At 53.8% G+C, this 13,634-nt stretch overlaps 2 protein-coding genes across 6 annotated transcripts in view; one reads left to right on the top strand and one right to left on the bottom strand.

Moving 5' to 3' along the window:
• The window catches only part of SYN1 (synapsin I), a 47,849-nt gene that overhangs the window by 32,597 nt on the left and 1,618 nt on the right, over window positions 1-13,634 (top strand). For both annotated transcript variants that reach the window (XM_024241051.3, XM_024241050.3), the window contains exons 6-12: window positions 9,648-9,710; window positions 10,517-10,659; window positions 10,751-10,825; window positions 10,925-11,027; window positions 11,876-12,022; window positions 12,375-12,462; window positions 12,560-13,148. In XM_024241051.3, the coding sequence (XP_024096819.1) occupies window positions 9,648-9,710; window positions 10,517-10,659; window positions 10,751-10,825; window positions 10,925-11,027; window positions 11,876-12,022; window positions 12,375-12,462; window positions 12,560-13,148 (1,208 nt within the window). The remainder of the gene's footprint in view (window positions 1-9,647; window positions 9,711-10,516; window positions 10,660-10,750; window positions 10,826-10,924; window positions 11,028-11,875; window positions 12,023-12,374; window positions 12,463-12,559; window positions 13,149-13,634) is intronic.
• TIMP1 (TIMP metallopeptidase inhibitor 1) lies at window positions 455-9,515 on the bottom strand. 4 transcript variants are annotated; one of them, XM_054544009.1, is made up of 7 exons: window positions 9,303-9,515; window positions 4,665-4,718; window positions 3,603-3,731; window positions 2,226-2,305; window positions 1,910-2,036; window positions 1,577-1,701; window positions 455-723 (listed from the first exon to the last, which is right to left on the bottom strand). In XM_054544009.1, the coding sequence occupies exons 1-7, from the start codon at window positions 9,319-9,321 to the stop codon at window positions 553-555; spliced, it is 705 nt and encodes a 234-aa protein (XP_054399984.1). In that variant the 5' UTR covers window positions 9,322-9,515; the 3' UTR covers window positions 455-552.

Below are 13,634 nucleotides of genomic sequence, written 5' to 3'. Positions count from 1 at the left end.
GGATGGGGCATCCTCACTGGACAACATCAGGACTGTGCTTGAGGCAATGACAGTCATTTGCCAATTGGTAGGGCATTTGTCAATGACTCTGTCAGCTGGCAAGATGTGTGAATGGGGAATTTCCAATAAGGCAGTGATTTGTCAGCTGTGGGATAATTTGTAACTAGAAAGCTCTGGGCAAATAGCAATTAGGAATCAGTATAGGAAAATGTTTTAAAGTATTGACTGGAGAAATTATTCAGAGGTTACGGTTGATAATGCGGGTTCAGTGACCATTACTGCTGTTGCAGATCATCAGTGCTAATGCCAGTGTTGAGAATTACTACCAGTATGTCAGAATTTAAGTAAAAAACCCAACATTTGGCATCCCTCATCCCCACTGGTCCCAGGGTGCTCACACACCAGGTCATCAGCAACATGGGTTTGTTCAAAGGCACTACACGGAAACAGTGTCTGCTGGGTGGTAACTCTTTATTTCATTGTCCGGAAGAAAGATGGGTGTGGGAACAGGGTGGACACTGTGCAGGCTTCAGCTTCCACTGCGGGTAGGATTCAGGCTATCTGGGACCGCAGGGACTGCCAGGTGCACAGCCCTGGCTCCCGAGGCAGGCAGGCAAGGTGACGGGACTGGAAGCCCTTCTCAGAGCCTTGGAGGAGCTGGTCTGTCCACAAGCAATGAGTGCCACTCTGCAGTTTGCAGGGGATGGACAAACAGGGAAACACCTGGAAGGGAGGAGGGAAACATCTCTGAGGGCTTCTCCCTGCCTCCCCCGTGGAGCAGAACTTCCTCTCCTCAGCTTTCAACACTGAGCCGCTGGGGAGACTTGCTCTCACCCCACCTAAGTACATACCCCAGGACAGCCCCTCCCATTGAGGGAAATGTTACTAGTTCCTGCAAGGTAACAGTAAGCCAGTAAATCAGTGTCCTGGAATGGTGGCTGGGGAATAGGCCCTGGGGGTCAGTCAGGCAGGTCGCCTGTGGAATTGTCCCAAAGGACAGGGAAAAACTGGCAGTAGTAAGGGGCCCCACCCGGTTGGCAGCTAAGGAGTTTAAGCACAGGAATAGCCAGTGGGGCTCCAAGATAGTCATTGGGCTCAGAGGCCATCAGGAGCCATCAGGGAACAGGCTTGGACTAGCCAGGAGGTCAGTGTAACACCCTCTGGTGTCTGGAATAGTCAGAGCTGCAGAGCAACAAGCAGATGTGCTAAGGAAGGGTCAGTGGGATTAGGGAACAGCACTTTGGGTTCTTGGAGAACATTCTGGGGAACCAAGAAACAATCCCAGGGGCTCAGGAACCGGGAGTGGGGTTACAGAATAGTCACAAGGGAGAATTAGAGGGACCAGGGAGGGACAGGCGATCATACGGTATTGGACACAGGGCAAGGGAGCAGCCAGAATTTGTAAGGGAGCAGTCTCGGGCTTGGGGAAATAGCAAGAGAGATCAGGGACAGCCCTTAGGGTTGGGGAGCAGCCACAGGGACACAGAATAGCCAGAGGGAGCAAGAAACAAGCCCACGATTTAGGGAATGGCCCTGGGAAGGATCTCCCGTTGGAGGTCGGGGTCCAGGCACTCACTGTGCATTCCTCACAGCCAACAGTGTAGGTCTTGGTGAAGCCCCGGCGCTGAGCTAAGCTCAGGCTGTTCCAGGGAGCCACGAAACTGCAGGTGGTGATGTGCAAGAGTCCGTCCTGCAGTTTTCCTAAGGAGAAAGGAGGGGGAACCGACAAGCAGCTTGTGATTGGCTGAGCCGCCAGGCTGGCAAAAGCCCGGCCTTCTGATAGGCTGAAATTGGGGTAGTCCCCATTTCCAGTGGGACCATTCCCATCAGAGCCTCGCCCCCTCGTGGTTGCTAGGCCGCGCCCCAGGGACTGCTTGGCGTGGCACAGGGCGCGGGGACGGTGCCTCACCAGCAATGAGAAACTCCTCGCTGCGGTTGTGGGACCTGTGGAAGTATCCGCAGACACTCTCCATGGCGGGGGTGTAGACGAACCGGATGTCAGCGGCATCCCCTAAGGCTTGGAACCCTTTATACATCTGTTGATGGATGAGGGGAAGTGTCTCTTTTACTGACATAATCCTCCCACTCCAGGTTCTTCCCTGAAGTCATTTAGCATCCCAAGATCACAGCCAACTTTCTCGCACCAACCAGTGTCCAGAAGTTTCTGTTTTGACCAGGAGGAAGATGTCAGAAAACGCTGGGAAAGAGGCGGGGGCAGGGGATACCTTGGTCATCTTGATCTCATAACGCTGGTATAAGGTGGTCTGGTTGACTTCTGGTGTCCCCACGAACTTGGCCCTGATGACTGCAGGAGAGGAGGGAAATATGAGTCAAATGGACTGCATGAGCCAATAAAAATAAGATCATCATCATCATCATCATCATCATCATCATCATCATACCAGCAAAGCGCATACATAAATAGGGGTTATTGGATGCCAGACAGCACACAAAGTGATTTACACATTTGTTCATTGATTCATCTGTATGTTGAGTGTCTCTCTTTGCCAGGCACTGCTTAAGCCATTTTCATACATTGATTTGTTCATTTACTCCTCAAATATTTGGGAGTGCCCACTGTGTGCCAGACATTGTTCTGGGTGTTAGGGACACAACAGTGAACAAAACACAGAAATCCCTTTCCTTGTGGAGTTCACATTCTAGCCAGGAGGAGACAGGCTAACAACGAACAAAATAAGGATATGGAATGTTAGACATTAAGTATAATGGGGAATTACAGACCTGGGTAAGGGGCTGACAAAGATTCTTTGCTTGACCAAACTTTACTCAGGCTCCTGAACCTTCTCCTAGGCCCATCTGTGCACTTCCTTGTAAAATCCAGTTTTAGCCAAGAGCTTTGCTAAGTCAGTTTAGCAAGAACCCCTATCCTCTATATCTGATCATCCTCAATCTCTGATCATCCTCAATACCTGATCATCCTTGCTATCTGACTGGGTTCTTCATCTTCCACCATCCCCCAGGTGATGTCTGATTCCCCTTGGCCTGCCTTCAGCAAGAATCCTGTTAGGTCGGTTTAGCCAGAATCCCCCTTACCCCTGATGTTTCTTCTTAGTAATTTCCACCCACAGACCCTCACACTACTCCTTAGCTACACATTCCCACTGGCCCATGCTATATTCAGTGTTGAGCCCAATCTCTCCCCTGCCGACTGCAAGATCCCATTGCAGTGGTTCCTATACCCATCACCATGGTCCTGAATATGGTCTTCCTTACCGTGCTATAACAAGTATCACTGAATATTTTTCTCTTTAACAGGAGATCAGGAGTACTAAGGGGCAGGGGTTAAAATTTTAAACAGGATGGCCAGGGAAGGCCATCCTGAGAAGGTGACGTTTGAGGCAGCCACCCATGTGGATACCTGGGGGCAAAGTGTACCAGGCAGAGGGAGCAGCCAGCACGCAGGTCCTGTGGTGGGCTTGGGCACGGAGTACTCAAGGAAGTGTGAGGATACCAGTGTGGCTAAAGCAGAGGAAGTGCAGGGGCGAGTGGAATCATTCTAGAGGTAAGTGCCATGGTGAGCCCCACTGGACTGAAAGGGAAACCAAGGCAGAGTGTGTGGGCTGAGTGGGGTGAGGACTCACCGAGGTCAGAATTGCAGAAGGCCGTCTGTGGGTGGGGTGGGACACAGGTGCAGGCCCTGCTGGGGGCTATCAGCCACAGCAACAACAGGATGCCGGAAGCCAGGGGCTCAAAGGGGGCCATGGTGGGTTCTGTGGGGAAGGGGGATGTCAGGCAGGCCCCGGCCCAGCTGATCTGCTGACCTGGGCAGGTCATCCATCCCATCTTGCCCCGGGGCAGCCTATGGGATGGATTAGGGGGCTGGATTTGGGCTTGAGGGGTTGGTAAGCTTGGGGATTTTAAGGGGATTGGGGAGCGCAGAGGAATTTAGGGTTTAGAGAGTTGGGAGAGTTTAAATTATTGAGGGACTGAGTGAGTTGCGGGGTTATGGGGTTGTGGCACTTGGGGGAGAAGGGGGCTGAGGAAGTTTGAGGAATGAGGGGGTTGGGGAATTCTGGAGGTTGAGGAGTTTGGGGGTGAGGAATTTGGGATTGGGGGCTGGAGGAGTTTGGAGGAGGCAGAGTTTAGGGGTTGTGTATATTAAGAGATATAAGAGGCTGGGGGAATTTAGGGAGGTTGAGGAATTTGGACGAGGTTGGGGGTTTAGGGAGCTGGGGGAGTTTGGAGGTTGAAGGGGTTGGGGGAATTTGGGGGCTTAAGGCAATGGGGATACTTGAGGAATTTGAGGGCAAAAGAAGTTTGGGAGCTGGGAAACTGGGGATTGGGGAGCTGGGGGAGTTTAGGGAGCTGCAGGGGTTAGCGGTGGGTATTTAGGGGGTGATGAGGGAAATTGCGGGATGAAGGAATTTGCGGGGGGATTTGGAAAGCATTTGTGATATTAGGGGGTCATGGGTTTGGGGGAGTTGGGGACAGATGTCAGGGGTTCTAGGGAGTTTGGAGCCTCAGGGTTGGGAAAGCGGTTCCAGCCTCCGACCCTCTTCCCCGTAGACTAGCCCAGGGTCCTGGTACCCGCAGGCCAAGCTGAGTAGACAGGCATCTGGCACGGGAGTGCACGGGCCTGGTGGCCAGCACCCAAGCTGCAGCCCAGCTCCGGTCCCTGCTGGCCCACCCCGGGCCCTGCTTACCTCTGGTGTCTCTCTGGGCGCTGGATCTGCGGCGATGGCGGCAGGGCCTGAGCGCTAGAGGATAAATGTCCACGCTAGGGGCGGGGGTGGCAGCGGGTGCGGAAACCACAGGCCTCCAGGCTTCCTGGATGCATTACTCATCCACCCACCATCAGTGCAGAAGCCAAGGGGCGGGCCGACGAAAGGAGATACACCCTCCTCCTCTCCCGCCCCCCTCCTCTCCCTCTCCCTGGGCCTCGCCCGGGCCAGCCCCCTCCCCCACCTCCACGTCAGTCACTATTCCTTCCAAGCCGCCTCAGCGGAGAGCTTAGAGGCCGCATTTCCCCCGGCCCAGTCCCCTAAAGTCTCCAGAATCTATCCAATCACCCACATCCCCCAAGCTCCCTATGGCTCAAACCCAAATTAGTTCAGCCCTTCAACATTTATTGTGCATCTACTGTGTGCCAAGCACACAAAAATCCCTTGTTTTGTATGTCTGACATGCTGGTGAGGGGTGGCAGAGAGGAAACAAATTAAGTAGCAGCAGTGGAGGGAGATAAGGCAGGTGAATGGGGAGGAATACAAAATGGGGAAACTGAGGCACGGAGCGGTTAAGTGACTTACCCAGGATCACAGAGTCAATACATGGCAGAACTGAGACTGGAACTCAGGTGGCCAGGAGCCAAAGCCAGGGTCTCAAATAACAGGCAAATAGCCGGCATTTATATAGCACCGACTGCATACCAGGCACTCAGCATAGTTTATCTCACTCAAAGCTCACAACAAATCTCTTAGATGGGTACCGGTTATTATTCCCATTTTACAGATGAGGAAATATGGGGCGTAGAGGAACTGAAGAATTTTCCCAAGATCACAGGGCATGGCCGGGATTCAAACGGAGGCTATCTGGCACCAGGATTGTAACTCAGGAGTGACACCGTCCTAGCAAGCAGGGAATGGTGCGGGTGAATGAATGAGCATTGGGAAGGGGTGGCCATGAATGATGGTGAAAGAAGCAAGTGAGTGGGTCAGTAGAAAACTAATCCCCACCCCATCCTGCCCTGCCCCTTCCCCACAGACCTGTACCCCTGGTGGGGGGTGGGGTGGGGCAATCCTTGCCCACCAGCTTTTTGACAATGCAGGAATCTTCCCTGGGGTTCTGATTAACATCCTTAATTCGAGGAGGATAGATCGATAATAATAATGGTAGTGATGATGGCAGCCACTTATTGAGCACTTTCTGTGTACTATGTGCTAAAGTGTTTGTATAAATTATCTCATTCACTCACCATACTCCCTTGCTAATTAAGTTTGATTAACTCAGGGATGTTAGCCCAATAACAAGAACACAACAAAAACTACCAGCAGCCCTTACGGAGTGCTTACTGCGTATCCAGCACTATTCTGGCTGGGAGGAATTTGAGGGATGAGAAATTGCCTAATGGGTACAATGTACACTATTTGGTTGATGGGGACACTAAAAGCCCAGACTTCACCACTACATAATATATCCATGTCACAAAACTGCAGCTGTACCCTCTAAATCTAATTTTTTTTTTTTTTTTTTTTTTGACAGAGTCTTGCTCTGTCACCCAGGCTGGAGTGCAGTGGCGCAATCTCAGCTCACTGCAACCTCCGCCTCCGGGGTTCAAGAGATTCTCCTGTCTCAGCCTCCTGAGTAGCTGGGATTACAGCCACACCACCACCACCCCCAGCTAATTCTTGTAGTTTTAGTAGAGACGGGGGTTTCACCATATTGGTCAGGCTGATCTCGAACTCCTGACCTCAGGTGATCCACCTGCCTCGAACTCCCAAAGTGTTGGGATTACAGGCATGAGCCACCACACCTGGCCTTCTAAATCTTTTTTTTTTTAGACAGTTTCGATCTTGTTTCCCAGGCTGGAGTGCAATGGCAAGATCTTGGCTCACTGCAACTTCCACCTCCTGGGTTCAAGCAATTCTCCTGCCTCAGCCTCCTCAGTAGCTGGGATTACAGGCACACGCCACCACACCTGGCTAATTTTTGTATTTTTAGTAGAGACGGGGTTTCACCATGTTGGCCAGGCTGGTCTCAAACTCCTGACCTTGGGTGATCCACCCACCTCAGCCTCCCAAAGTGCTGGGATTACATGAGTGAGCTACGGGACCCAGCCTAAATCTATTTTTTAAGAAAGCACTTGGCCGGGCATGGTGGCTCACACCTGTAATCCCAGCACTTTGGGAGGCTGAGGCAGGCAGATCGCCTGAGCTCAGGAGTTCAAGACCAGTCTGGGCAACATGGTGAAACCCTGTCTCTATTAAAAAAAAAAAAAAGCACTGTTCTAAAGTCTTTTTACAGACATTATCTCATTTAGTCAATCCCGATTGCCTCTTTGTTCATTAATGTTAGTTAAGGAAGAGATGTTAAGCCAATAATAACAACAGTACCCAACACTTCTTGAGGATCGAGGCTTACTGTGTGCTCAATCCCATGTAGAGCCTTTTTCCCAAAATAACTAACTTATTTCTCACAATATCCCCGTGAGTTAGATATAGCTCATGTTCTCATTATACAGATGAGGAAACTTAGACACAAAAGGGCTGAGTGACCTACCCAGGAATGAGAATGAAGAAATGGCTCTGTTGCGGGGTGGCGGTGGTGGGGGGGGGACAAAAACAGGGAGGAAGGGAAGTAAACCAAAAAAATCTGTAGGAGCTGATTGTGAAAGTGGGACAGTGAGAGTGAATGAGACGGGGCTGAGTAACCTGGTGCCTCCGAGGGAGAAGTGAGGGCAGGGGAAGTACTGCCTTGGCCCCTCGTTGACTCTGGTTCTGACGCCAACTCTTTGAAACCTGAGTCAGCACAGAGTTTTGCCGACTGTTTACATGAGGAGTCGTATGGATCCGGTTATTGTGCAGTTTTGAAATGGAGAGTGGGAGGGGTGTTCATGGAGGGGTGTGTGACCATCTGGGGAGCTGGATGGGTGTGGGGGCCCATGGGGGTCCAGGAGGCATGTGCAAAGTGGACACCTGACAATGCCCACAGCATACCAGGTGCTTGGGCCTCATTGTGCTCTTTGTGCAGATGGGGAAACTGAGGCTCAGAGAGGGGTTGTGTCCTTCATGGCCTTAGGAAGAAGAAAGGCCAAAATTCAGACCTAGGGCTTTCCAGGAGCTCCCAGAGTCAGAGTTCAAAGCACTCTGCATGCACACATGTACGGGCACACACACATATACAGAGCGTTGTGTTCAGGCTCAGGTCCAGAGGAAACAAGGACAGTTAACGAAAAGAGGCACCTAGAAACCTCAGGGTTGTTGGGGGAGGTATGGGTGTGTACGCACAGCTCTCTGGTGTGTTGTGTGTCCATTCCTAAGAGTCAAGCATGTGCCTGTGTGTTTTGTGTGTTACTTCTGGGAGTTGTCTACCAACCTCGGCAAAGCAGATCTGGGTTGCATATGTAACTGTGAGTGCATTATGCACTTCTGTGTGCTGTGCGCACGCCTGGGTGGTACTGTATGCATCCGCCTCGGCATCGTTTCCCTGGCCCGCTGCCCAGAGATGCCCCAAACCCCGGTCCCAACATCGTGCCTCTCAGCCCACCTCATAATGACGCCAGTCATTTGGGAAATGAGGAAGGGGGCGGTGCAGAGGGAGGCCTTAAGGTCAATCGGTCACCCTGAGTCTGCGGGCTTCCTGTGCCTGTCGGGAACTGGGAACCACCACCGCCCCAGCAGCCCCTCCGGGAATGCCATCTCTCTACCTTGTCAGCGAGAGGGAGGGCCACCAGAGGGGCACTGTGCAGCTGTGCTGTGGGGGTGGGGGTGGGGGTGGGGGAAGCGGGGAGCCTAGGGCCATCCAAGCTAGTTTCCTCTACCCCATCCGGGAGTGGGGTAGACCTGAGGTATCCCTCTCGCCTGAATGTGTGACTGTATGTGTGTTGGGGTGGGAGTGCCCAGGAATGTTTTCTGCAAACTGAGTTGTGGGTGTCTCTGGTTGTGTGTAGCCTGTATTGTATATGTGGCAAGGCATGTTGTGTGTGTGTCTAGATATACTTTTTGTATGCCCAGGAATGTGGCATGGGTCTCTTACGGGTCCCAGTGGTGATGTGAATACCTACAAGTGCATACACCTCTGTGTGTTGTGTAGGGCCTTATTTGCTGTGCATTTGCCTAGGGGTGTTTTATGTGTGCCTGTGTGTTGAGTATGTGCCCGGTTCTGTGGAGTGTGCCTGTGGAGTTGTGTGTCTCTTGATTGCATGGGTAATCTTTTGTGTTGTGTGTGTTCCCCTGATGGTGATGTGGGTTTGGGTGAGGGGAGGGAACCTGGGTGTGTGCCCAAGTATTGATCGTGTGCCTAAGGGTGTCCAGTGTGTGCTGCCCAGGAGTGCTGGCTGCTGACCCACGCTGTGGGCACCTGGCTGGCTGAATGACTGTGTGGGTGTCTGTGCTGCCCCAGAGCTCATGTGCTTTGAGCCTGTGTTGGCCGTCAGTCTCAATGTGCACTGGCATCTCTGGGTTTGGCGATATACATCTGAGTTCCAAGGGCTCATGCCTCTCAATAGTTTATGTGTGCAGGTGAGGCTTACATACAAGGTTTGGCTGAGAGGTTCAGTCACTACATGCTCACCACCACTCCCCACCCCCCCACCCCCACCCCCACACACACGCACTGGCACTCACTTGCCTCACTATCATCCATCCACTGTAAAAACAAACTTTCTTCTTACCGGAACAGTCCCCCACGCTCATACCATGCCTCTGCCCGGGAAAGCAGGGGCGGGACGTCTGGAACTTGGTGGTGGGGTGGAGTGAGGGACAGACAGACAGGGCTCTGGGTTCAATTCTGGGCCTGGAGGTGGAGACACTGTGTGACCCCCAGCTGCTGCCTGCCTGTCTGTGACCCGTGTGTCCTGGGAAGTGGCTCATAATGCAGTTCCCACTGGCTGGGATCCCCTCAGTGCCACCCCACCCCTGGAGGTCACCCTTTCTGCCCTGACCATGTCTCCTCTGCCTTTTCCCCACCAGCTCAGCAGTACAACATACCCTGTGGTTGTGAAGATGGGGCACGCACACTCTGGGATGGGCAAGGTGAGTCTCTGGCTGGGCTGTGCATAGGTAGACGTGTATTTGTGCAATGCACACCAGTCATTCTGTGTGATTGCGTGTCCTGGGGTGTCGTTATCTATTTATCAAGTTGGTGCAAAAGTAATTGCGGGTTTTGCCAGTTCTTATGGTAAAAAACCACAATTACTTTTGCACCAACCTAATAGATTTTTGTTTTCTCACATTCAGCTGACCTCATTGACCCCTTTTTCCTCCTGCATTCAGCCAATTTTGTGTGTCCTGTTATTTTGCTTCTGTCTCCAGCATTGTGTCTGTGTGTACATGCATGCCTGTGCCGAACACACATGATGTGGTGTGATCTTTTATGTTCCAAAGTCTTGGGGTCCTGTGTGCTTTACATCCATCTGATTTTGTCTCTGTGTACGTAGAAAGTAGACTTGTAATTTGTGTCCGAGTTTCTGTATCTTAGCATGTTGTGTGTACAATTGATTTTGTGTCTGGATGCCTATATTAGTATATTGTGTATACACAGTTTTTTTCACAGCTTTAGTGAGAGATAATTCACATACCCTACAACTCACCCATTTAAAGTAGACAATTCAATACATTTTGGTATGCTCAGTATTCTACACACCCAACTTTGTGCCTGTGTGCTCACGTACAAAACAGGAGACCCACAGTCGTGCCTGCTTGAGCGCCTTGGCATGTCCACCTAATTTTTGTGTACTCGCCTCACCTGTGTGTCATGTGTACATGTTCCCCCACGCACCCCCACTCCCCACAGCTGCCCTATCCTGACCAGGCCCTGATCCTTGCCCTCACGTCCACAGGTCAAGGTTGACAACCAGCATGACTTCCAGGACATCGCAAGTGTCGTGGCACTCACCAAGACGTATGCCACTGCCGAGCCCTTCATCGATGCCAAATATGACGTGCGTGTCCAGAAGATTGGGCAGAACTACAAGGCCTACATGTGAGTGGAGAGACCAAGGCCCTGGGAGGGATCCCCTGCCTTGCCTCATGCAGCCGAGGCACCCCTGAGCTTCTGTCCCCTTGTTCCCCAGGAGGACGTCAGTGTCAGGGAACTGGAAGACCAACACTGGCTCTGCGATGCTGGAGCAGATCGCCATGTCTGACAGGTGGGCAGCCTGAACTCAGGGTGTGAGGGGAAGAGGGGGGTGGGAGCACGGCAGCTCAGGTGAGAGACTGACAGGCTTCCCTGCCCTTTGCCTTGGCAGATACAAGCTGTGGGTGGACACGTGCTCGGAGATTTTTGGGGGACTGGACATCTGCGCAGTGGAAGCACTACATGGCAAGGACGGAAGGGATCACATCATTGAGGTATGAGCACCCAGGGGTAGGTGGGGCAGAGGGAGGAACAGATGCCAGGCAGCAGCAGTGCAAACTGAAGCACTCCATGGCACAGAGGTCCTCAGCCAACAGCAATGTGCTTAGTACACTGTAAGGTGCCTGGCAAACTTTTGAAGGGGCCATCCCTTGCAATGGCAGAACACTAGACTGAACTTGCACGTCCCTGATGACTAGCAAAACCCTTATTAGATTGTTTAGTGCTCTGCGAATCGAGACATCTTGGTGAATGGCGAGGCACTTAGTAACCTTTAAAGTATTCTGCGAACTGGACCAACAGCAAAGCATTTTGGAAAGGACAAAGCGCCTAGAAAACCATGAAGCAGGGATCGGCAAACATTTTCTGTAAAGGAGCAGACGGTACATATTTTAGGCTTTGTAGGCCACGTAGCCTCTGCTGTAACTACTCAACTCTGCAAAAGCAGCCATAGACGATATGTTAAAAAAATAAGTGTGGCTGTGTTCCAATAAAACTTTGTTTATGGACATTGAAATTTAAATTTCATGCCATTTTCGCATGTTATAAAATCTTTCGATTTTTTTCAACTGTTACAAAATTTAAAGACCCATCCTTAGGCTCATGGGTCATACAGAACCAGGTGGTGGGCCAGGTTGGGCCCATGGGCCCTAATTTGCTGAGCCCTGCTCTGAAGCACCTTCTAAGCTGTAAGGTACCTTGGAACAGACAAGCCTTCCTCACCGTGCACAATCAGTGCCTCAAACACTGGGGCTCAGCGGCCGCCATGCCCTTGGCCAACTGAAAGCATGGTGTTACTGCTGCCTCAGGTGCGAGGCCTGCTTCTCCCCTTTCCTTCCCCCAGGTGGTGGGCTCCTCCATGCCGCTCATTGGTGACCACCAGGATGAAGACAAACAGCTCATCGTAGAGCTCGTGGTCAACAAGATGGCTCAGGCCCTGCCCCGGCAGCGACAGCGGGATGCCTCCCCTGGCAGAGGCTCCCATGGCCAGGTCAGGCCCCTGGCGCTGAGCTAGTGGCTTGAGCTAGTGTGGGGAGGCCGGCCCTGGGTCATGCTGTGCCATGAAACTGATAATCTGTAGGCTCACAGCATCACCTTTGCACACATGTGGCTGCGATTGCCAGTTGTTTAAAACATTGATAAGCAGCTGCTGCCCTGACTTCCCTGAGCACCTCCCTGCCCCACCCCTGGGAACAGGTCCCCCACCCCACAACCCAGCGTACCCTCAGCTCAGCCACAAGTGGGGCAACACCCAGCGCACAGGGAACCTGTGTCATCATTGGCTGATGCTCCACTGGCTGGTAACTATTTTTAACCTCTCCTGCTCCATTCCTCTGCCGCAGACTCCGTCCCCAGGGGCCCTGCCCTTGGGCCGCCAGACCTCCCAGCAGCCCGCAGGGCCCCCGGCTCAGCAGCGACCCCCACCACAGGGTAAGCGAGAGGATGGCGGTCGCAGTCCCCTCCCTCAGCCCGCCATCTCTTACCCGCTCACTCTCACGTGTGCTCTCTCTCTCCCTCTGTCCCCCAGGCGGCCCTCCACAGCCGGGTCCAGGCCCCCAGCGCCAGGGACCCCCATTGCAGCAGCGCCCGCCCCCGCAGGGCCAGCAGCACCTTTCAGGCCTTGGACCCCCAGCTGGCAGCCCCCTGCCCCAGCGCCTTCCAAGTCCCACCTCAGCGCCCCAGCAGCCCGCGTCCCAGGCCGCGCCGCTGACCCAGGGTCAAGGCCGCCAATCCCGGCCGGTGGCGGGAGGCCCCGGGGCGCCTCCAGCAGCCCGCCCGCCCGCCTCTCCGTCTCCCCAGCGCCAGGCGGGCCCCCCACAGGCTACCCGTCAGACATCCGTCTCTGGCCCGGCTCCGCCAAAGGCCTCTGGGGCCCCACCGGGCGGGCAGCAGCGCCAGGGCCCGCCCCAGAAACCCCCAGGCCCAGCCGGCCCCACACGCCAGGCCAGCCAGGCGGGTCCCGTGCCCCGCACTGGGCCACCCACCACGCAGCAGCCTCGGCCCAGCGGCCCGGGCCCCGCTGGACGTCCCAAGCCACAGCTGGCCCAGAAACCCAGCCAGGACGTGCCGCCACCCGCCACCGCCGCTGCAGGGGGACCTCCGCACCCCCAGCTCAAGTAAGGGGACCCCTACAGCAGCCCTCGCCTTGCTGCTCACAAAGCGGGCCGCTGCCCCAGTAGAGCAGCCCTAGCTCCCTTGCTCCTCAGACCCAGGTCCTATGCAGGGGTCCCACGAACTCTCTCCAGCCTGAGCCAAGCCCTTCCCCCAAGCTTTCGCTCCTCCCGGCCCACCAGAGGCTCCGCACCCCCACCCCAGGAATTTGGTGCCAGAATCCCAGAGAAACTGCACTCAGTTCGAATTCCTCCTCATAGGCCCTGGGAAAGTTTCCTCCTCCAGGGCCTCCCAGGCACCTGGCTGACCCACCCTCTGCAACTTCCTGCCCAGCCCAGAGCCTTCCCTGCCAAACTGGCCCTCCCCCTCCCAACCCATCCCTAAAACTCCTGGCCCGAGTCCTAGTCCTCCTATCATCTGGCTCTTCCCACTCCATCCTCATACTTTTCCTCCTCCTTCACATCCTTCTGGCCCATCTCAGTCTCCCCGCG

The sequence above is a fragment of the Pongo abelii genome, chromosome X (genome assembly GCF_028885655.2).
Source record: "Pongo abelii isolate AG06213 chromosome X, NHGRI_mPonAbe1-v2.0_pri, whole genome shotgun sequence".
Taxonomy (NCBI): Eukaryota; Metazoa; Chordata; class Mammalia; order Primates; family Hominidae; genus Pongo; species Pongo abelii.
This window is presented reverse-complemented; position numbering and strand designations above follow the sequence as displayed.